We start from the raw sequence: 23,766 nt of genomic DNA, 5'->3' as shown, positions 1-23,766 counted from the left end.
TCATGTGCCAGCATGCAACTGATGACTCAGAAGGCAAAACTGCTTATAACCTGAAGTTGCAACATCCCTCCAGAAGACGATCACACTGTCACCCTGAAGACACAATGACTGAGGACTGACCTTCTCAGGAAGGAGGGATTTCACTGTGAATTAGATGAAGCTTAGTGCTCTGGAGCTACAGCTTTGGGAAAGCTGCCCTGGCCCAGAAGTGGAAAAAATGGTAATCACAGGATGAATCTCTCCCCGTCTTTGGGGGAGGTCTTATCAGACAAAATGACAGTTCAGAAACTTAACATAAACTTTGTGCCCTACCATCCATTGCAAGATTTCCGATTTTTTTTCTGCTTTTCTATGATTGTGTAGCTGTAGTTATGTGTCAGTATACTGTCTGAATAAAAACAATTACAAACCTAGCAAACAAGGAAAAAAAAAAATTACGTTCACCTTTCCACTTTGAAAGCACAGCTGCAAGTGCTACATAACAACATCAGATTTCCTTTTTTAGCCTCTTGGTCATAACCGTTATCTATAGGACCTACCACCAGATAGTCCATGAAATTTTTAAGCTCCAAAAAGAAGTAGAGAGCTCAAGAAAGAGCCCGAAAGCAACATGTGCACTGAAATAAAGGAAACACAGATGTCTGGGAGAGACCCCAATTATGAGCGAGTATACTGTACAGTGCTGTATTTTGTGACTCGTGAAGACTTGCTCAGGGTGGACCCAGATGGGAGAACCCCCTCTGAGGCCAGACTTGGCTGACTGAGCAGGGAGTCTGTGATTAATACGTGCTCCTGCTTGCCAGGTCCAGCATCTGCTGCCAGCTCACTTCTGCTCTGCATCCCTGGGAGCTGGGCTGGTGTGACCACCCGCTCGGTCACCACCATGCTCTGCCCTTCAGACAAACTGGGCAAGCTGAGCGAGCCCTGATCAGAAGTGGGCACAAGCACCCGCTCCCGCTCTCTCACAAGGACATACTGTGAATCTGGGAGATCTGGAGCTGTTAAGATCCCTGGCCTGGCACCCTCTGCCTTAATCGTCCTTTCTGTGACCACCACATTACTTCCATTTGGCAAACTGGGGACTTCTACCATGTCCTGCAAGGTTGAAGCAGGTGCAAACACTCTCTCTGTCACCACTACATTCTCCTTAAACTGGGGATCTAAGAAAACAGAGGCAGCGGGGGCAGCAGAGTAGGAGGTTTCTGTCACAGTGACATTGCTCTCAGAAAATGGTTTAGGAACAGGCCTGGCTTCATGCTGGCCAGATCTCGACACAAAGGTTGTTTCCGTGACTACCTCCTGAGACACAGTGTCTGCTCCTCCCCTGTGCTCCCTGGCTGCTGCCTGGGCTGGCTGTGGGCGGGTGCCCGAGGCAAAGGCTTGCTTGGAAATGAAAGTACTTTGCTGATCTAGGAACCCCGACTTTGTGTCTTTAGAACCGAAACTCGATTCATTCCTGGCGTCTTTCATGTCTATATGCCTACCCATGCATATTTCCGCTAGAGTCTTAAATTTATCCCCTAAATCGTCAAGAAAGTGGTCATCAAGATCACTCTCAATAAAGCTGCAGCAGCCAACGGACCCATGGGGAGAGCTTGACTCTCCCTGAGAATAAACCAGGAGACAATCCTTTGCAGCTTGGGCTTCATCTTCATCCACAAAAGAGACAACTTTCTAAAGAGAGAAAACAAGAGATTGTTAATGGCAGTTCCAGACATTATCAACTTTGAAGATCAGGAATGTTTTATTAAAAAAAAAAAAAAGTTTAATGGAAACTACAAAAACAAAACAAACAAACCAGAGTACTACTTTTCACCTGTTTAAAAAAAAAAAAAAAAGAATTTGACATTGCACTAAGTGACAGAAAGGATACTACACTCTGGGAGTAAACTACAAGCCTCAAGTACTAACCCCATCTGCTGTTAAAACTGCCAGATATCCATTTTATGATACTACGCTATCCTCACAGACAGACCAAGAATGCTTTTATTTTGCATTTTGTTATGAATGAGCTTCATATGTAACTAAGCCTCCATGGAAGAGTTTCAAAACCACACCTGACAATTTCCTAATATATAAACAGGCACTTAATGAATACATGCTGACATGTTTTCAGCTGCATGGCCCTGTTCACCAGCATAGCCTGCAGAATCTGGCCAAAAGAGTGAACAAATTGCAAAGTTAAGTGTCTATGTTTCCATAGGTTTTAAGCTCCAACGTGCAAGTTGGAGCTACGCAGGCCATTTTGGAAGAAGCAGGAAGCAGCCTCTACAACAAAATTAGCTTCTGGCACTAGCTTGAATATCCTTGCATATGCTTTCACCAGCTTTAATTCCAGGACCAAAGACAGTATCCTCAGCCTGCTGAACCAGCTTCACCTAATATGCTTGCTGGCTTGTGTTCAGAGCCACTCTCTTGCCATGGTCAAGGTTTTGGAGTGCAAATTAGCTTAGGCACCTGGACAACATGGTATATACCCAAATCCAAACCGCCTCCATGTGTTGATCTATATTTGATCCTGGAAGTGGGTACATTCCCAGAGATGTTTCTACAAAAATCAACACACATCCAAAACAATGTGGTTTGGTTATTTGTGTCTGTTTTTTTTTTCTCCCTATAATCTGAAATACCTCTCAAATAACCTCCCCGAAGTTGTGAAGCTGACTGTAGTCACTCCACTAAGCTGTCCTGCAGCTCATTATGCTCAGATTATGCACAACGCTACAAAGAACAATGTTCAGAGAAAAAGCAAGCTGTTGAGCAAAAAGACAACACCAGCACCACTTCATCAGTTTCAAATAAACAAACCTCACCCTCTACCCTTTGCCATCTATAGCCTTTCTATAGTCTTTCAAGCACTTCCTCCGTGAGGTTCTTAGTTGTGATTCATGAAGAGTCATGAAAATGCCTCCCTACAGACCAGGATAAGGTGCTTAAGTGCTTGAGTTTTATATCACATGATCTCCCACACAGATTTTCTTTGTGAATAAGGCCCTCCCTGTTTCCTACCGAATATTTAGGATTCCATTCCCTAGCCTTCCTGAGGAGGCTCTTATCAGTCTCATAGCACCTAAACAGAGTGCTGTGAGACTGAGCATTGTCATGCTTCAGGTCCCACATAAACCAGAAGCCATAAGCCTGGACCCATAACCTGTCCCCATGAGAGATACACAAAGCACAGAATCTGAGTCAAGATCTATGCTTGCAATAACGTAAGTGCCATTTCACAACTCACTTTCCCAAGAATCACATACTAGCATCTCTAAGCATCAATATTGGGTACTCAGGGCATATGCTTACATCACTGAAGTAGTCTCTTAAGAATTCTTCATTCATGGCTCCTCCAGTTCCCATCATCGCACCTCCTCCAGCCACCACTGTCTTGCCTTCTCCAGTTATCACACCTTCACCCCGTCCAGCTGCCATGGCTCCATAACTGGCATCTGAGAAGAGAGGCCTTTGCTCTTCCCATCTTTCACTGGTTCTGATCACAGTGTTGCCGTGCTCTCTCACATGAGATGCATAACTGCTGCCTTCTGTTGCGCTCATTGCTGCTCCTGCTGTTCCTGCTGCTGCAGCTGCCGCCGCCGCTCCAGCCACTGCGCCCGCCGCTCCGGCCGCTGCACTCGTCTTCCCCGCTACAGTGGGTGTGATGAGGTTTAGCATGGACTACATAAAACAACACAAATTAGGATGCAACATGAAGCTGTGTTGTCAGGCACGCAGAACTCACCAAACCAGCAGCAAGGCTGGGTGGAACCTGGGAGGGTGCTGTTTGATGACTTGTTCGAATTTGTGCTTAAAACATGTTGCTGCAAAGAGTAAAGTGCCTCATGAAAGAGGGTGCAGTTTCCATGACTGTGTTCTCAAGAGAGCTAGATTAATTGTTTCTTAAAACTCAGAAGGTTGGGAATCAAAGAGGGGAAGAAGAAAAGAAAAAACAAAACAAAAAGAAAACAAAACCCTTGCAAAATTCTAGGGAGCTCAACTGTTTCAAGAAAGTTTTGGTAGTCCCTTCAGGCAGGGAGACAAGGCCAGCTTTCCCCAAGCGAAAGAGTGGAGAGTGTATCCTGCCTGTTGTTTCCTCCATAGTGCTATATGGACCTTTCCTTTTCCCTACAAGTTCAGCTTCCCTGTTAACTTCACTGTCTTCTGCCAAAAACTAGTGTGAGTATTGGCCCTAAATGAAGGTTTATTACCTTACTCCTGTTTCTTTGATAGCATCCAAAAGTGTGCCAATGTCATACTCCTTTTTTGACAATTGAAAATTTTGTTTAAGGCAACAAGAAAGGGAGAATTTCCCTTGAAGTCACTGTTCTTCTTTCCCTCTGCCTATTTTAGTTACTCCTGCTATTTTTTTTAATTTTATTTTTAGATTTTCCTCTAAGAAGCCAATTAAAATGAAACCTGAAGCTTTAAATTAGTGATTGGAAGCTAAGTTTTATAATTCCTTTTTTTTTTTTTTTTTTTTAAAAACACATACTCCCAAATGGGCACACAGCCCTCAACTTGCAAATGTAAATACTTTGCTCTTTGCAGCATCAGTGCTTTTCCCACACTCCTATCTCTGTTCGGATGCTATCAGCACTTGCTTGATTACTTTCCCTTTGCTTTGGAATTTAAACACCACAGTTGGTATTTCCAGACTGCTGATGGAATTCATCTTCCACGTCTTCTGCTGAGCCTGACAACAGTTAATTTCAATTAATGTTCATGTGTGGTTAAAAACTGCTCTACAGCTTTGAAACACCAATGTGGAAGAGATTGCCAAGTGCAAAACTGAAACACTTGGATGAAAATCAAAGCAAAATATTATTAGGTAAACATGCCTTCTCTTCAGGAGCTGCTCCCTCGCTGTTCCAGTTACGTAACATCGCCTCACTGCCGTCCGGTATGGCAGCAAATCCTTTCGCTCTCGATCGACATGGACACAACAGCAGTAACAGTGGAATAACTGCAAGGAAATACAGTTTGCCTTCAATTATGTGATGGCTGGGGCCAAGGCATGGTAAGTGCAAACACCGAAGCCCGGGCAGCTCCCATACAGCAATGCATCTTTAATGAGTTAGTGGTCAGCATAAGGACTGATAAGGATTTCAGAAAAGTTCCTTAATATTCAATAATTTTCTAGTCATATAAGCCAGAATGGTTTCCCGGAGAGTAAACTGCCCATTAACCTGTGTCAAGACCTCAGTCCTACAAATGGTCATGTATGTGTTCAGCTGAACTTCTGCTAAAGATACCATCTTGCAGAATTTTCAGTCCTAAATAATCATGTACAACCTTAGAAATGTTTAAGTTCTTCTTTTGCTACTAGGCAAATAAATGGCTAGACAAATAAATAGCTTTATATAGATTCCGCCTCACTGCTCCTATGATATGTTCACAGTGTTACCTGCGGAACTGAAAACACTTTTGCTTCAAGAACAGAACATAGGTGCCTGGAATGAACTCTATTTTGCTATAGCTAGATTATACTTTGATAAGCAATAAGCTTTCGCTAGTTTAAAACATTGGCATATGCCGTCGTAATCAACTCAAAGTGCTGTTTTTGTTCTTCAGCAAGATAAAAGTGGAAGCTCAGAAGACACTGTGCTATTTAGAATAAGTAACCATGTTCGAGCTGTCAGTGAGGGAGAAGAGTGTGGAGAGCAATCACGGCATTGTGGCCTGAGGAAGAAGAGTCAAGGTTTACATGGGGAAATTGTGGAAAACACTGAGCTTTCTTACTCCTTATCCATGTGGTATTTATGGCATGGTAAATAAAAATTTAAGTCTGACATACTAATTCTAAAATGGAAAGCTTGAAATCTTTTGAGGATGAAATGCTGACATTACCAGAATTAGCTGAAAATGTGCCATGATGCCATACAGACTAGGAAATTACTCAAAACGTAAATAAAGACGATAAACCCCTCAGAGCAGAAACTGCTTCTTCTCAGGTGCCTTGCAGACCATATTCCTAGGACTTCTGAGATAATCAAAACATTTACTTACGCAGCAAAAGTAGAATTGCCAAGATGATTAGTGCAATTGCTCCAGGTCCCAGACCTGCTGACTGACGCTCGGCGGCACATACAGGTATAGAGCTGTCACGTGGACATGTGCAAACACTCAGCTGTAGAGACTGTTTCTGCGTACAGCTGAATCCTTGGTGATCTTGTATTAAGATTGGAACTTCAGTTTTGCCGGTTTTCAGGTTTTGTGGGATCAGCTGTATACTGGTGTCTGAGGTAGAAGGGTGAGGTTAAAGAAAAATAAAGCAATCAAGAAATAAGTTCCTGTAAACTAAGGTCTTACCAACCTCCCACCAGGCCCCTGGTTAAGTCATGTCAATGCAATGGAATTAACTTTAATTAGCTGCTACTACAGCTTGTACACTGTTACTTTTAATCAAATCATTCACCCTGGTTACAACACGATTACCTTCACTTGCAGTCTTAGATAATTGTGGAAGAGTTTCAAACTAGCAAAAACTATTACACGATACAGCTTGACCACCTGCCTAGTGCTAATCTCTATTGCATCCAAATAAATAAAGACTGAATAGAAGAAAATAATTTCAGTTTTTCGGATAATCTGTTATAGGCCACAGGCAGAAACCAGGCAAGTAAAAACACTCATTTCTGTGGCCATGTGATGTCAAGGACGCAATTAGGTGAGAAATGCCTGGATGATCCCAGCTTCCCAGGTAGGGAACACCACCCTGAAGCACTCATTCAACTGATTCAAGAAGACGGCTGCAGGCACAGAGGCCAGCAGTTGGTAGCGCTAGAGAAAAGACAGTCTTGGACAGGTTGCATAGCATTTCCCTTCCCCAAGGCCCACACTACAAGGACATTTTTTTTCTATTTAAATCAAAGACTAAAGTATCTGCGGCCCAGTAACGCAGTCATATCTCCAAACTTAGTTCTAATGAAGTTCGTCTAGTTATCACTTTGCTTGCTTTCTTTGGGGAGATGTAGTGTAGTTTAATCCCAGGATCATCCATGAACTTTTGGACGCCACAGTGAGTGATCAAGCTAGACAAAGATGGTCCAACTACGGGAAGGGATTATGTCCCAGAATATATAACTGGGTTTTTACATCCACTAGAGAGAAGAGAGTAGGACACAAATGATGTCTCCATGCACATATGTGGATTTTGTTTTTTTTCGGTCTTTTGGCCAAAATACCAGCATGACCAGAATTAAAGTGAAACACCTTTGTAAAACTTAAAAGAGCCGAAAGCAAGTTGGAATATATTTTCTTACCATTTCTGGATCCAATCATCCATTTGTTTGCAGTCTTTTCTTGCTCAATAAGAGTAAAACTGAAGGGAGCACTATTAGGGTAGCTATCCGGATCAGCAGCTGTAACATCAATTGATTTTGTATCTGAACACACAGTCCGCACAGGGTCCACAATAGTTGGACAGTTATCATTCACATCTTCAATTTGAAGGAGGACTGTGCCGGTAACTGTTTTCTTAGGATAATCTATGAATATAAAATATAACAAATTATGAATATAAAATATAACAAATTATATTGATTTGATATGTAGAAAAATCTTACCTTAAAAACTTCATACTTTTTAAAATAAATATTTCAGAAAATGCTGCTGTCATTGAAGCTTATGGGAGCAATATTTCATACCTAACCTTTATAAGCATATTGAGAAAGTTCTTTTGAAGAAAAGTTCTTTTTTACTAGTTTAAAAGGCATTTCCTGTGTACAATTGTACAATACCATGCAGGCTACAAAGAGAGAATTCTAATTATATGCACCAGAAGTTATGAGCATATCTCTTGATTCAAAAAAAAAAAAAAAAAAAAAAAAAAAAGGGGGGGGGCTCTTAAATCTGGTGATTACAGAGAGATTGACACTAGACATTCTTATCCATCTGCACAAAATGTTATAATGTTATGTAATTTAGTTTGAGTAGGCAATGCCCCCGCAGCAAAATTGATTTAGCATGAAGGAAGCATGTAAACTGAACAGATTACCTCTTGTCACTGAAATGTCTCAGTAAGAGTGTACAATTCTAAACAACTTCAGTGCCAAGACAATTAGGGATGTCTAGAGAGCCAAAGAAGCCCTCCTCCCTCACTGAAAAGAGGAAGACATGCTGCATTTAGCAAACTTTATATACTTGTAAGGGCTACTAAAAGTAGCATCCGGAAAATATCCAGGTGTGTTTGCAGAAGGCAGTGAGAGATTGCTAGAGTCTAATAAGGCACTATAGAAAGCCTCTCTACTTCCAGAAATACCGGAGCTGGTTCTCAGTTACCTGCTTAGTTGAACCTTTGCACTAGGTTTGTTGGCAGTGTCCCATGAGAAGTGCCTGTCACCTGACCTTTGGCTATTTCTGTTAGGGTGCATTAACTTTACCACCTGAATGTTACACACATCTTAACCATATGTTTAACCTCTGTGCAGTCAAAGAAGACAGAAAGGTATCTTGGGAACCTATTTCCAAGGGCCACCCGTCTTCAAGGAGATGCCCATTTCTCTCCTCTAAACAGAGTCTACTTGAAACTGTACTGCACACCCAACTGTCAGGTGGTTAAAGATAGGGAGATTAACCCTTATACAAACAGGAAATTTGCAACAAAGTAAGTTTGACCAAACAGTGTGAAAATGAAACACTTCAGACTTACCTTTAGTTACGCCCATCACGGTGATAGCGTAGGTACCATTTACTACATGCGCTGATTCATAATCGAGGTCTTTTGTAATTTTGATTTCAGCTGTATTTGGATCTATTGTGATCCAATTTGCCAAATCTCTTCCTTTGATGTATCTGATTAAAAGTGCATATAAAAGTGTACATATTTATAATGAGCAAAATCATGAATAGGAAAGGCAGCTTCCTCCCTTTTTCAAGCTGCTACAAGATGCCCAGGTATGAGGTTTGACTCTCCTGCTGTTATGACTGGCTTAAACTGTAAATCTAAGATTATAAACATACCATGAACATTAACATTTTCTTCTCTAGAGCCAGCATTATAAAATGAGACGTAGGTTGAGGGCAAAAAATGAATAGGAGAGGGAGCTCTGCTGCTGGCCCCACTTCTTCCGCTTCACTCCTACTGTCCCTCAAATCTGGGCAGCAGCTGCAGCCTTGTCACCTGAGTGGGTGACAGGGTTCCACAGACACGTGGAATCCAGATGGTTGCAGCTGGATCTATGAATGTCATGGTGACAATTCAGTCAAATTTTGGCTGGAAAAAAAGCAACTCAAAAATCTAAATGCAGTCGCATATATGCACATGCAAACTTACTACCTCTGACACCCTTTTTGTCTAATTTCCACGTATTTCTGTAAAATACCTCCTTATATTTCCACAGACAAAGTCAAGTGAGTAAGTTTACTCTAAAAAAATGTAAGGGCACGAAAAACAGCAGGCAAGCACAGAGAGTTTCAGCAGTAACACTCATGTCTTGCCACGTGTATCAAGGACTTTTAAGGCAATAATTTGCTATATAAGTTTTTTGATTATTATGATCTTTTAGTTTCATGTCTCAGTTATCCATAGAAGCAAAGAGATTGCTTTTCAAGCTATTTCAGGTGAATATATACTTATTTTTAACTCAGATTTGACTTAATATATAAAATACAATCTTTGAGATGGGTATAAAAAGAAGATTCTTACGTAATACGCTCTGCTGCTTTTCCAGTGTCTTCATCAATGGCTTGATATTGTCCAATAATCTGGTTTTTCCGCATGGTCTCACTTGTTTTAATGATTTTTGTGCCACCTGGGAATTTAGGGCCTTCTTGGACATTAATCACATTAATTTTGATTGGAATTGCTTGTGCTTTATAGCTCTTTCTAATTGACTCATGGAATTCTGCTTTGTTTGTGACAACAATGCCCAAGTTTAGGGTTTGCATTTCTTCATAATTTAGTTCCTAAAGCAATCACAGAAAAAGAGATCACTCAAAAATTGATATCTAGACAACAGTCGTACCATTAGTATTTAAATGATGTTGGTGAAAAGATGCTACAGGGTGAAGAACTCTCAGTTAACATGTTACTCTCAATATGTAATGCTTTACCTCTTTAAGAGTGTGTAGCAAAGATTTTCCGTCTCTCTCTCTTTTTTGTTTTTAATTTTTATTTTATTTTTTCATGCATGGCATCATAGTTCTATCTTTTATATGGTTGAATTTAAACTAATTTAAGGGTAGGTACTTAACCATATATTCTGTTGCTACTTTAAATGCATCAGTACTCCATATTACTTGTCCCTTTAATTATTTCTTATCAATTCATTAATGTTATCAAAATGTACAATTATTTAAGGAAACAAACAAACAAAAAAACCCTAATACCACCACCAAAAAATCCCACAGTTCTTTCCTAGGGTACTATCCATCTAATTAAAAGGGAGCAGAAGATTATCTAGAAGTTTACAAAATGGCCTGTAACTTATGGCTCATGGAGTAAGTGTTGCCTGCAAAGTTATCTTTGGCCATAGGAAATAAAAATTAAACTGTGACCAGCAAAGAGAGAAAAAAATAAAGTGAAGGTTACTGTGTATATGTTTGTGCTGCTTACAAATAGAAAAGTTTGGGAATTTCTGCCCCCACAGATGCATTGAGGTCACACAGAATGCAAATGGAAAGGCTAGACAAAATTATTTTTTATGAAATTATTTTATATATCAAGGAACAGGGAAAAGGAGGAACGTTTACCTCAAATTATTTACAGCTTACATACTGACTGAATATAAATGATCTATATTTCAACTTATACCAAAAAGATCCATTATTCCGATATTTAAAGAAGATTCTGTAAAGCGGATACTAACCTTCACAAGAGTCAAAATTCCTTCATTTGTTTTGGCATCTGTTTCTATATGAAAATAGCCACCTTCATTACCAGAAGCAAACGCAAATTTTGCCAGCCAGTTATCAGAAAACTCTTCATCTCTATCAGATACTTTTATTCGCATAATTTCCACATTTGCTTTGTTTTCTTCAATGCTTCCTTCAAGCTGCAGTTAAACAAAACTCTTTAAAAAGGATGCAGCAGCTTACCTCACTTTCTCAGTAAATCCTGCATAAAAAAGTTTGCAAGCAATGTGATACTAGAAAGTGTGAAAACACAAATATTGTTAAGTGTACTTACTGTCCGACTTTCGACAATGGGAAAATTGTCATTGACATCTAAAATCTTGATGTCTAAAGAGCACTTCGCGGCATTCCCATCTGAAGCACCACCTCTGTCTTTTGCTTCCACCACCAAAGAATATCTGCTGTGTGTCTGCCAGAATATAAAAATTGTTTAAAAGCAAAGAATAGCTTTATAGTGTAGATTATTGTCCTTACTATACTTCTGTTACTCCCTGTCATGGAAAGGCTAGTTTTAACACCCTATCTCTCTAAATAGTATTAGATCTTACACACAACTATCTTGACTGCCTCTGCTGGAGTCCTGGACTTAAGAAAATATTTGGAAGTTTTACATCTACCCACTGAATAAGAATGGGAAAGGTCAGTGGACATGAGTAGGGACATGCTAGGGCCCAGACAGATGCAGAGATGCTGCTCTTGGATATAGTGAGACAACCAGCATCACCATCTGCTGGCCAGCAAAAATACATGCAAGCAGAGGAAAGCTGCTGATCACACATAGCTTTCAACACTGCTTCATAGCAGTAGGCGTCCTAACACTTTGCACCCTGTTTTGCATAGCAAGCTATGAAAAGTCAAGGCACAGCCAGCAGCTCTGCAGAGCGCAGCCTGGGCCCTCCTTCCCGTTTGCTCAGCAGCAGCAGGGCGAATCGACCCCTCTCTCCACGATTGCTGCTTGGGCTGCAGCAAGCTGGTGGCAAAGACCTGGCAACTTGTGGACACAACCATCCTGTTGCTGCTCAACCCTACAGGCCCTGAAAAACATGCATCAAGACAAGGGATTTTCTTTAATCCCCAGAAGGGGCAAAGGAAGAGGAGAGGACCAGGTCTCTGCCTGGGCAGGCAGTGCCAAAGCAAGAAGATGCTGTTATGAGACATCAACGGGAGTTATTTTACCTCTCTGTCAAGGTTTATTGCTTCTACTTGAACCTCGCCAGTATCATTCTTTATACGGAACGCAGAACTAGGATTTTGGGAAATGATCCTGAAAGCAATTTTGGAATTTAGATTGTTTGGTTCATCTGCATCTGTTGCATTTATCCTCATTACAATTGTACCTGAGAAAGCAAACAAAACATAGTATCGGTTTACACCATCATGCACTGGCAGGTATTTTTTTCTGTGACATTCTAGACAAGGGAGTGTGTCAGACCCACTGAACAATTTTCTGTTGCTCCTGCCTTTGCTTATTTAATGAATAGAGATGAAGAGGTGTCCTTGAAAGCCAGGTAATACTTGTTATAAGTATATCCTTCAGTAAAGAAAAACATTTTCAACACACATTTCCAATTTGCAGAATTCAGTGCACCAGAATTATTCAACAGATCAAATAATTTAAAAACTCTGAAAAAAAATCTGATAGGAATTGCAGATAAAAAAAAAAAAAAGACGGAAAGTTAGTGTACACAACAGCTATATTTCCCTGTCACATTATACTTAAGGGAGCAATTCTAGCTTTTCTATCTGAACATTAACAAAACAATTGCTTTTTGCAGTGTCTTCCAACAGCTTCACTCAAAAAAATACGACAGACCGCACAGTGCAATGCTCTTGTTAGATCATAAGACATAGGACATCCTGTCCTCTCAGAAAGAGCATACCTCAGTTTCAAGCACCTATACTGATCTTACACATTAGCTGAGATGCAGGCAGGGTGGGAGGGTAAGTACCGTATGGTTCCTATTGACTTCAGAGAAGATGGAGGAAACTTAATACCTTACAGAACTGGATGTTCAGTACTTTATTTCTTCAGATTATTGTGGCATTAAAACAAATACCATGAAGGATTTATTGGCTTATTTTACCCTAACTTTCCTTTTTTTACATCCTGGGATATAATGTGTTGCCCCAAATTCTGATCAAATGACTCTAGCGAATTGCCCCCTGTTAACATGAAAGCTGCTGCTAACTTCTCTATTGTGGTTTGAATCAGGACCAAATGCTCTGACAAGTGCTGCAGTACCCACAGATAAATCGGGACTTTTCACAGGCACTACAAAGAGCAATCAACTTCCCAAAACACTGCCATTGCTAGCCCAGAAAGAGGACTGCATTTTCATGCAAGTTCCTGCTTAAGGAGTCTGGTCTCTGGATTTGTGGTAGATTTGACACTAAACCAAGCTAGCATACTAGAAAGTACAGCTTTAGTATGATGATTCTATATGGATGGATCCTTTTTCTTCATTACATCACACAGCTTAGCCTCAGATGGAAAACTTGCATGCAAACACAAATAACATCCATGCAAGAGAACACATCCTTGTTATTGCAAATATATTAAAGCAAAGATTATGTTCATTTGCACCCTAGCATGGGTTGGGAAAAGACAAGTGGAAAAAAAAATTAAAATAGTGTTACCTGCTTGACTTAATTCTTCAACTGAACCAACAAAAACTTCATGTGAAAAAACTGGGAAGTTGTCATTTATATCTATGATTTTAATTGGCAGATCTATTGGCTCTTCCAGTTTTGCTCCATTTTTATCCAGAGCGTGACCTCGGACCTGAAAGAATACAGAGGGAAAAAAAAAAAAAAATCAACAAATGACTTTAATATATATGGCTCTATCTAACTTTGTCATGGAGAAATGCCCAGAAACAAACATAATTGAAGTCAATGCATCTGAACAATAAATAAATTTAAAAACATACACACATATTATATGTATATATACACACAAACTATACGTATTTCTTACATAAACACACACATATATCTCTAAATAGAAGCACTCTCGCAGTAAATAAACAAAAAAACCATAGCTATTCAACTTACAAGCAGCATTGGAGTTTTTTCTCTGTCAACTCTTCCTGTTATATTCAGGTCTCCAGTCTTTCCATTGATAACGAATAATCCATAAGGGGGTTCTGTTACTCCTTGACCAGATATAGTGTAAGTTACCACTATCCCGGTCTCTTCAAGATCAGAATGTATCTAGCATGAATACAACAGATTGTTAATAAAAACTGCATTAAGAACACAGAGAAAAAAATAATGAATAAACAAACAAACAGAAATGAACAATGTTTTCCCGTGCTTGTTTGGGTATGGAGACGTTAAAGAGCTTGCAAGAAGCATCACATGCTCGTTCGAAGATGCAATGCAGGCAGAAAGGAACATGATGGGACAGTGCAGCAGCTGCGATGGTGACACAGGCCTCAAAACCAGAAGGGAGAGGTCTATGCAAGAAGAAGGTTGAAACTGCTTGGAAAAGGAGTGCAATAGGATGGAAGCGCAAGCAGGAGTTTGACTGGAAGGTCTGCCAAAGCAGTGAGATAAGATGCAAAGTTGGAATGAGGGAAGAAGGTAACCAGCAGCTCAAATGGGGACAAATAAGACAGAAGAGAAAGACAAGGCAGGGAAGAGAGAGAGAGAGAGAGAGAGAGAGAGAGAGAGAGAACAATATCTGGAACAATGAATGGAGCAGAGAAGACTAAAACTACTCAAGGAAAACCTGGAACTAAGATGTAGCATCTTTTTAAACTACGGACTAGACCTAGGCTAGCAAGGGGGACCATGAATGAAGAGGAAGTAAAATGGAAAAAAAAAAAAAAAAGGCCAGACCGGGATGAACAGGTAGAAGAGATTTCTGCTATATGCAGATCTATCATTCATGACAGGATAACACCTCAGTTATTTTCAGCCAGTTTCCTAAAAATAAATAGGCATTCATAAGCATGGTAGCTTCCAGGTAGACCTTGCTATCCAATCACTGCTTGCTAAATTCAATTATTTCTGAGTTGGGGGTGGGGGGGGGGGGAGGGAAAAGGGCAGGGAGCCTCAAATGTGTTGCAGTCCCACAAGTTTTATGAAAACTGGTGGCTAGAAAAAGATGAGCCCCCCAATTCAGGCTGCGAGAGTAACTCAGCAGAAGGCAAGTGTGTCAATCTTTTACTGACATCTGATAAATCTTTAAAATTCGAGAAACACTTGTGCATGTGTTTAAGGCAGCCACATTCTTATTTTATATTTTCATCTTTCTATTCTTAAGCATATCCTATATTTATCTTTTTCCTGCTTACTTTAGCAATTGGATTCCTGTAAGAGTTGTCTTCCTCCTCTCGTATGAGAGCAGGAGGGACTGTCCATTCGCGCTTCTGTCTGACAAGACTGTGAGGATGATTCAACACACCAGTCTTGGGCTTTACATTGTAAGTCTGTGGAGGGGAAAAAAAAAATAAATCTCAACATTACATTTGACCGTTTCAGATAAGTGTTCTATTGCTACTGTAGCACAAACTGCATGCTGATCTCACCACTCAATTTCTTCTGACTTTTAGAACCTAACAACTTAGAAACCATTCACCAGCATTAGCTTTCTGAGTCTTAATCTGAGCTGCATGTTCATCGAAAGTTGTTTGAGGAGGAAGGCAACACTGATCTCTATCAGTACAGAAATATGCGAGACAGTACATAAACACATGAGGAAGTTATCCATGACCAGGGACAGGTGAAAGTCAACCAGAATAGCTTTATTTAAGTGATTGTCATCAGATGAGGGAAGAAATTTTTCATTACATGCTGTTTGTTAAACCTTCATTTCTGCTTTGTTATCCTGTTTACTCACTCCTCAATATTCCCTATACTCGGTCTTCTCTATAGTAGAGATCCTGCTCATGAAATGAAAGATCTCTATCTAATCCACCTCAGCTATCCCTGCTCAACTACATGACCCCACCTTGCCTTCCCTTCTGCCCAGTCTATTCCTCACTGTGGGTCTAGATTTCCAGACACATAATTAATGCCTTTTAGAAAATTACAGCCTACTTCACTTGTTCAAAGTAGACAGCAACAAATTTAATGTTTTAGGGAAGATTTCCTGAAGTACAACATGACTCATTTTGATGGATATAGCATTTATCTGATTCACTTCTGTTTGCTTACACTTCATAGCTTTCAAGTTCCAGAAAATGGTGCAACTCAAGCTGAAGGAAGGCCATGCTTCTTCAGCCACCGATAAAGAAAATCAATTTTCCATAATTTCCTACCTGAAAATAGAGTCCATCTCCATAATTCAAGAAGATCTGTAAAATAAATTATATGATGACTTATTAATTCTTCGTCACTCAAGCAGCATTAAAACTAAACTTGCATAACTTCCCACATAAAAACTGCAAAATCATGCAGAAGGAATCTGCCATATATAAATTAACATTTACTATTTCCCATTTAATATTGCCTGATGAATAATTTACCTGAACTCGCATTAAAAATATATTATAATTGTAAAATGCAGTATAAGTTAAGGTTTTACACTACTTTTTCCTAGAAGGGCAAAAAGCAGTTAAGACCTTTTCTCAGTAAATGCTGACTTTACGGTCATTTTTAAATGTTCACGTTTGTTGTGCCATATAATTCCTCTGCATTCCAAAAAGATGGGAAATTGTCATTAATACAAATAGGTGTTAACTGCCATCAGCACCCTGGAGCAGCTCATTCTCTTTTGGACGAATCATGGATTATGCATGTTACAATGGCTTTCTGAACACATGAGAACAGGAGGTTTTAACTAATGTCCAAAAGCAAATATACACCAAAAAAGTATTGCAGCACATTTGTGCAACTGCATTGAAACAGCTAGAGCAATGACTGCTTTATTCCCTGTTGCACTTACTGATTGCCTTAGAGTACACCGAGAAAAAGAGCATTTCTGCAGCCTGTGAGCAAAAGCTGAATCCTCACCACCCGTTCTGCATTCTTTCTTTTCACATCTGACAGCAGATTGTTTTTCTAGTGATAACTACCCTAACAGACTGTGGTCTGGATTCATCCCACTTATCTTTAACCATCTAATTTAGGAGGAAAAATGACATATCTCCATTCCTCACAAAAACAAGGCAGAGAAACATAGGGGATAAGAGAATACTTTCATTGTTCCCAACACTTCTACATCTTCTTACATGTTGCACCTTACATGATTTTTACTCATATTAATGCCTAAAACAAACCAAGCTCAGACGAAGAGATTTCCAGCTGAAATAGTTGACAATTCCTTACATTCCCTTTGGCTTTTATCTAGGCTGTGGTCTGGGCTCTCCCTGTTCACTCCTTCTGACTCAACCTGAATTGCTCCATCTGCGATAGTCTATGGTAGTTTCTTTTCCTCCTTACAGAAGACCTTATCTCTCCTACACAATGTAGTGAATAGTGTTGGGAAATGTAGCAGACTGTTTCAACTTGCATAACAAAACCTCATTTTCCAAATGGCAATTTTCCCAATATATGAATCTTGAAGAAAAAAAACAATGATCAGTAAGTTCTAAGAGCTACATGTTCTTAACTGCGTATCAGGCTGTTTTCATAAACATATGTATAATATCATTGTTTGTGCTAGTTTAATGGATTTTTAATTTTAATAAAAATATACATTGTAGCAATAAGACTTTGATGAATGCATGAGATAAGTAACATAAGAATTGTTTCATAGTAACCTTTTTTTCTACAGGAGTTGCAATACACTTTTGGAAAGCATATAGGAGCAAAGAATTCCTATTGAACTTTTTTTTTTTTTTTTTTTTTTTGGTCCTTATTGGTAAACAGAAGGGAAATTGTTTTCTGTCAATCTTTAATGGAGATGAGAGGAATAAAGCATTCAGTTTCCTGGAACCACAGGACAAACAAAAGTATCTGCAATCTGTGAATGGGCAAGTCTTCCACTGAGATGAACATTAAAGAAGAGGACATCAAGAAAGCTGAGATTAGTAGTTATAAATAATAAAATATCATATTTCAATTTCTAAGGTAGACAAATTGATGTGAGTTGTTTACTAATAAAATAACCTCAAAACTTACTGTTTTATTACTAAGATAATAAAAAAGCACTGCCGCTTCTGCACTTTTCAATCTATATTCCATGGTTTGCAGGGAATAATAGAAGGAGCTTCTAAGAGATCTACAAAAAGTGCTTAATAACAGCAATTTTATTTATAATATGCATAAATACACGTGGAAGAAATATATAAAAGGCTCCTGCATCTTTTAAGCTTTTGAAAAATACACCATTTTAAATATATGAGAAAGCACTCTTCAATTAAACTTCTTTTTTTAAGCAAGTGGGAGAATTCACATATCTAACAAGTCTTTAATTCTGAATTTCCTTTTTTATATATAATATGGACTACTACTTTTTATTAAATAGCTCAGCAAGAGCTACCTATCACAGAACACAGATTAAAGCCTTGGCATACCAAATAAATAAATAAATAAATAAATAAATAACGCCAATACCAATGATACCTACTAATGACTCAAAACTGAGAGCCATTGTCAAAAGACACCCAGTTGTTACAGGAATGAGCTGGAAAACCTGAGGCTTGAGCGAAATACTTCATGAAGACGGCCAACGTAGGTGAGAGCAGGAGAAAAGGGAGTGACGTACAGGGGCAACCAGCAATTCGAGCACAAATGAGAGTTGGTGCGATAATCAGGAAGTGACTAAAGGGAACGGCTTTGAGCACACGGCTCAGTTTTACACTGTAAAGATGCAGGCTGAGTAAGAGGGTGTGTGTCTGTTTGCCTTGCTTCGTTATGAAGCAAGAAGCCCTAAAAATGTGCTCCTTTCATATACGTTGTGTGTAAAAGACATTCAGATCTTGCACATCCTGCCAGTTAGTTTGGCAGGGTTAGACTCTGGGTAGGTGGAGATCTTGCACACTTAGAAAAAGAGGCTGAAGAGACTGGCAAAGGTTATCTGGAAGTCCATCTCCCTGCCCTGGGGTAGCATCTATACTTGAATGCTTGCTAACAACAGTTTAACCTGTTCATAAAACTAGTGATGGAGATGTCACAACCTCTCTATCTGATCTGTGGCAATGCATAGCTACCCTTTCAAACTGAACATTTTTCTCAACTTTTAACCTAATTCATCCTTTTGCAAGTTGATTGTATTGCTTTGTGGCTGAGCTTTAATTTCAGATTAAAACACCAAATCTTCTATGCCTACGTGAACACTGTTTCTAAACTTGCTGCTGAGAACCGGCACTGCACACACTTGATTTCTACTTCAGACTAGAAAAAGTTTGATCCCGTTGGCCAGACACCCATGAGTGAATGGATGCACCAATTTGGTTTGGAGTCAGATTCACGCACGCTAGAGATTTGCTTCAAAAACCTAATTTAATCCAAATTAAAACACTAGCATAGGTGACCTCTGTATCAGCTCTGTATCAGCTACCTTTCCATTCTTCATAATAGAAGCTCAAACGCTTAATTTTAGGTATCCTTAACAGTCTGTCATGCAAATACACTCAGGAAACAGTATAACCCCCGTTTCTTCACAATTACCTTTTATTTATCTGAAAGCTGTTATCATGTGCCTTAACTACTTTCTTTTCTCGAGACTAAAGAATCCAGGCTTTCTGGGAATCTCTAGACTTGCTTCAAGAATCCCAGAACATGATTCTTAAACTCAGAATTAGGAAGTCTGATTCAGATTCAGGATTTTTTTTCCCCGTCTCTTGCTTTTAAGTATCATTGAGTTGAGTAAAATGGATAAAACAGGCTTCATGTATTTCACACTTTCACATTTGAGTTTTTAATTCCAAAAACCTAAAAAAAAAAAAAAAAAAAAAAAAAAACTGAATCACTGTATAGATGCTTGCAAATTTTTGCCATGTTTCAGCATGCTATTGGGAACATAAAGTGGGAGCTTACAATTTCCTCACCTTTTCTCTTTTTAAAGCTAAGTATTATGTTTGTTTCCCTCCCCCTTCCCAAATTTTTATGTATTTTAAAAGGTAATCACTACTAGCTCTGAGATTACAGTAGTAATCTGATGTATTCTTGACTGAATTTTACCACACCTAGCATTATCAGAGTTAAAATTCATCAGTATCGAGGAAGTACAATCTGAGATGATCAAAGAAAAACAAAATTTTGCTACCTGAAGAGTAAAATTCATACACCTCTATCAGCTCATCTTTGACCCAACCAATAGTGTTTCCAAGATTTTTTTTTTTTTTCCTAAGCATCTGTGTAAGAAATTGCAAGAAAATTCCCTAGGCTCTCCTCCATCTCAGGAGCTGTTCCTGCACTGCAGGACCACGGCTCTGGGCGTGCACCCTGGACGTGCACCAGGTCAGGACCGCACCTACATGAGCACCTTATCACCCTGCAGGCGCCCATGGCTTTCAGGAAGAGCTGGAGGCAGCAACGCAGCCACAAGTAGAGCTCTGGGGGCTCTAAGAGGACCCACGCCACAGACCAGCATGCAAACCACCAGCAGATACTTCCAGGAAAAAAAAAAAAAAAAAAAAAAAAAAAAAAAAAAAAAAAAACAGTTCTTTAACTGAACTGAATTTGATACTGAATATCAACTGAATTTGATATTCGTGATGCTTCTATGGTAAAACACAAGTCTTTTCATTTTGACTGCTTTTTTCTTCCAGTAGTTTCTTCCTGCTTTTGAAGTCTTCCAGTGCCTTCTCTGCATGTCATAAAATACAAATAACCCTTGTCTGATATTCTTAAATAAGCTATTAGACTTCCACTCACATTAAATACTTTGTCCATAGTAGTAGAAAAAAAAGCTAAAAACAATATTGCCACTCTTTCTTCACAACAGCCCACTAAAGTACCTCCATTTGCTAGCATATTCCATGTAGAGTGTATACTAAGGTATTAAAAAACAAAACTTTGCTCAATTTTGGTATCTTCCATCCTGCATAGACTTTAAACGAAAGGACTGAGTAAATCATTTTCCTCTACAGACAAAGCCAATGGGACCCTGTCCATTCAAATAGACAGCAATTACATAAAGAATTAGTGAAAAAATGTACCAGTTGCAAATTTCCCATTGTGCATTTGGAAAAAAAAATGCAATCAAAGCACAACTCTCACCTTGATTCTAGGAACAGAGTTAACTGTTACTGACTGACTCTTAGCCAACTAAATCTACATTAAAGTTTTCAAACAAGTTTGCAGCTAAGAAAGATGATTTTGCTGAACCTCAAGTTCAGGAAGTAGAGCTGCTGCCTGCAACTCCTGATCCCAGCAGTCCTGCAAGCTCTTTGGTTCTCCCTGATATTTCCTTCCCCGCTCGAGTTTGCCAGGTTAGCTGCTGCCCAACTTCCGCAGGCATTTTGCCAGGCTGGGCAGGTGGACAGCCAAAGAACAAGGTGTTAAATGGGAGGGAGAGCTTCCTGGGTAGCTACAGAATGCCTGACCAACTCAAACACATCTAAAACTTCTTATTTTATTTATTTATTTTTGTCACAGTTCTTTAGGAAACCCTGCTTTAAGACTAAAAAATACATACATAGCATGAACGATCTAAAGGCTGATAAACTAACAGTGAGGGTGGGGGGGGAAAAAAAAAGACACACAAAAATGTGAAGTATTTCAGATTTTTAAGAAACCTGCTATACAAGGCAATAAAGATTCCCACTAAACTTTTATTATCCATTCTCCCTCCCGACACAACTCCTTGAAAAATCCCATGAACGGAACGCATTTCAAATCAAAAAGCGACAACGTTCTTTTCCACATTCCTGTTCCTAACACAGTCTCAGAGGAAAAACAAACCCCCGGCGCTCATCTTTATCAACTTTCCTTCCTGCTTCCACACCGCAGGCGGGTGTTACTTCTCCGGGCTTCCCAACCGCGAGGACAAGAGCCCGCGCCTGTTCCGCGCCCGCCCCGCAGCCCCCGCGGGCCTGGGCGCTGGCCGCGCCGCTCGCCCGCCTGCGGGGCGGTTTTTCTTTCTTCTTGTCTTTCCCCGCCGCCCTCCTCCCAGACTGGGGCGGGGGAGGGCAGCCCTCTTCTCGTTCTCGCACCCCGTTCCCGGAGGGACGCCCCAGGACTCACCAGCATCGCCAGCAGCCGCGCCACCGCGGAGCCCCGCGCCATGTCCGCTGCCAGCCCCGCCGAGACACTGCGCCCGCGGCGTGGGGGCCGCACAAGAAGGCGCGGGTGGGTGGAGTGTCCCGGCGCACTGGGAGGCGCGGTGGCAGCGGGCAGGTGGGACCCGCCTCCCACGAGCCCGGGGCGGCCGCACGGCGGGGTCCGGCCCGGCCCGGGACAGCCCGGTACGGCCCGGCCCGGCCGCGCCCGCGGCGTCGGGGCGGCCGCGCCCTCGGACACGCGCGCGGGGCCGCTCCGCTGGGTCGCGCCCGCTGCGCTCCTCGGTGGCCGCTTGTTTTTTTAGAGTGGGGGGAATCCTCTGCCTCCCCCCCGTCAAAAAAAAAAAAAAAAAAAAAAAAAAAAGAGCGAGTCGGGGCACGTCAGAGGTGTGCGAAGTAACTGTAAGAACAAACGGTAAATTAATGAGTAACTTAGACGGAGGAAACGCCGTCTCGTGGGAAAATAAATTTGAGCACACCTTCCTTTCTCATAAGCCACTTTTTAGTGTTCTTCGACGTGTATCCTTCCCGCTGACACCAAGCAGAGATCTTTCCTGGCTGCACCTGATTAATGGCTGCTGTCAAGGGCACAGCATCTTCCTGCCTCTTGACAAAACCATGAGAGGTAGCTCCTGTCCGCACTCTGTTTTCCTGGCTACTCTTCATGAGGTCACACTCAACTGCTGCGATTTCTAAAGCAACCAGTTATGATATGTGTTATTCTGTTAGGGCCCAATGAGAGAACCAACCTACTTGGCCTAACATTGCATAGTGCTAAATTTCACATTCTTTCACTTCATTTGCTATGACCATCATTTACATGATGATTACTGTATGGATAGGGAAGCAGCTTTAATTCACAATTATTCTGCGATTATATGTCTGATGTTTGTTAAATGTTTGCTGATACCCTTGTGTACATTGTCTTCTTCATTTAAAGAAATGAAGAATCACACTGGTCAATATTCATGCTAGGTATAATGTCTCTATAATCTTTCTTGGTTCTGTCACTGCACCAGGCATATCTCTTTGTAACTAAACATAACGCTCTCAGATTCTCTGATCTTCTTCAAGATGTCAAGGGGAGGGATGCAGTTTTGTATAATGTAGTATCAAATGCAGCTAGTACCATTAGTAAAAGCACTGCAAAATTCTCTTTTAGTAATAATTTTTGGAGATAAATGAGGTACAACATGTCTTGGAGAGCCTTAGTGTAGCAGCACTTTTAATATGGTCATTTATAAGTAGATTGTAATTCTAGCTGTTATATTTGCTAACCTAATGATTTTCAGCTTTTTTCTTGATGTGGAAATTAGCTCCACGGAATTATGATACAGTATTTCATTGCTTATCCAATGAGGTGTTAATGAGATGTTAGTAAAACATGTATTTACATTTTTTTTGCTGAAGTTTTTTATGTTGATATAATATGATATAGTAAAGGGTGATTTAATTTCCTTAAAAAAATCAGCACTGATTTCCCTTTGAGCTTGCTTATGCATCTGCAAAATAAGTGGAATAAGTGGAATCATCTTCTCTTCACAGCGCTAGCCACAGAGTCACAGAGACTAGAAGCTCTTCTGCAAATTAGTGTGCTGGAACTTGGAAGATCTGTTCCCGTGATGCTTGTAACTTTCACATGGGCCAACTACATGTTCTGCAGAGTCAACATAAAAAAGTTTTGACTTTTTTTTTTTTTTTTGGACTCCTGGCTTGACATTTGTGTTGGCTTTGAGTGACATTCATAGTATGAATAATTTAAAAATTATGATAGTTTCCATATATGGAAAAATACTATAGTTCT

The 23,766-nt window shown here is 40.2% G+C and overlaps 1 protein-coding gene across 1 annotated transcript; it reads right to left on the bottom strand.

Moving 5' to 3' along the window:
• Positions 1–506: 506 nt before the first annotated feature.
• On the bottom strand, positions 507–21,969 carry DSG2 (desmoglein 2). Its single transcript, XM_088527229.1, has 14 exons — positions 21,723–21,969; positions 15,147–15,307; positions 13,900–14,058; positions 13,483–13,627; positions 12,022–12,182; positions 11,120–11,254; positions 10,800–10,985; positions 9,638–9,897; positions 8,642–8,784; positions 7,254–7,478; positions 5,998–6,228; positions 4,830–4,954; positions 3,301–3,669; positions 507–1,674 (listed from the first exon to the last, which is right to left on the bottom strand). Exons 1-14 carry the CDS (start codon positions 21,967–21,969, stop codon positions 658–660), a joined length of 3,564 nt encoding a protein of 1,187 aa, XP_088383355.1. The 3' UTR covers positions 507–657.
• Between the last annotated feature and the right edge of the window lie 1,797 nt (positions 21,970–23,766).

Source organism: Tinamus guttatus, unplaced genomic scaffold (genome assembly GCF_059628265.1).
Source record: "Tinamus guttatus ecotype Peru unplaced genomic scaffold, ASM5962826v1 Tinamus_guttatus_pri_ptg000269l, whole genome shotgun sequence".
Lineage (NCBI taxonomy): Eukaryota > Metazoa > Chordata > Aves > Tinamiformes > Tinamidae > Tinamus > Tinamus guttatus.
Note: the sequence above shows the minus strand (reverse complement) of the source record. Positions and strands in the feature narration are given on the sequence as shown.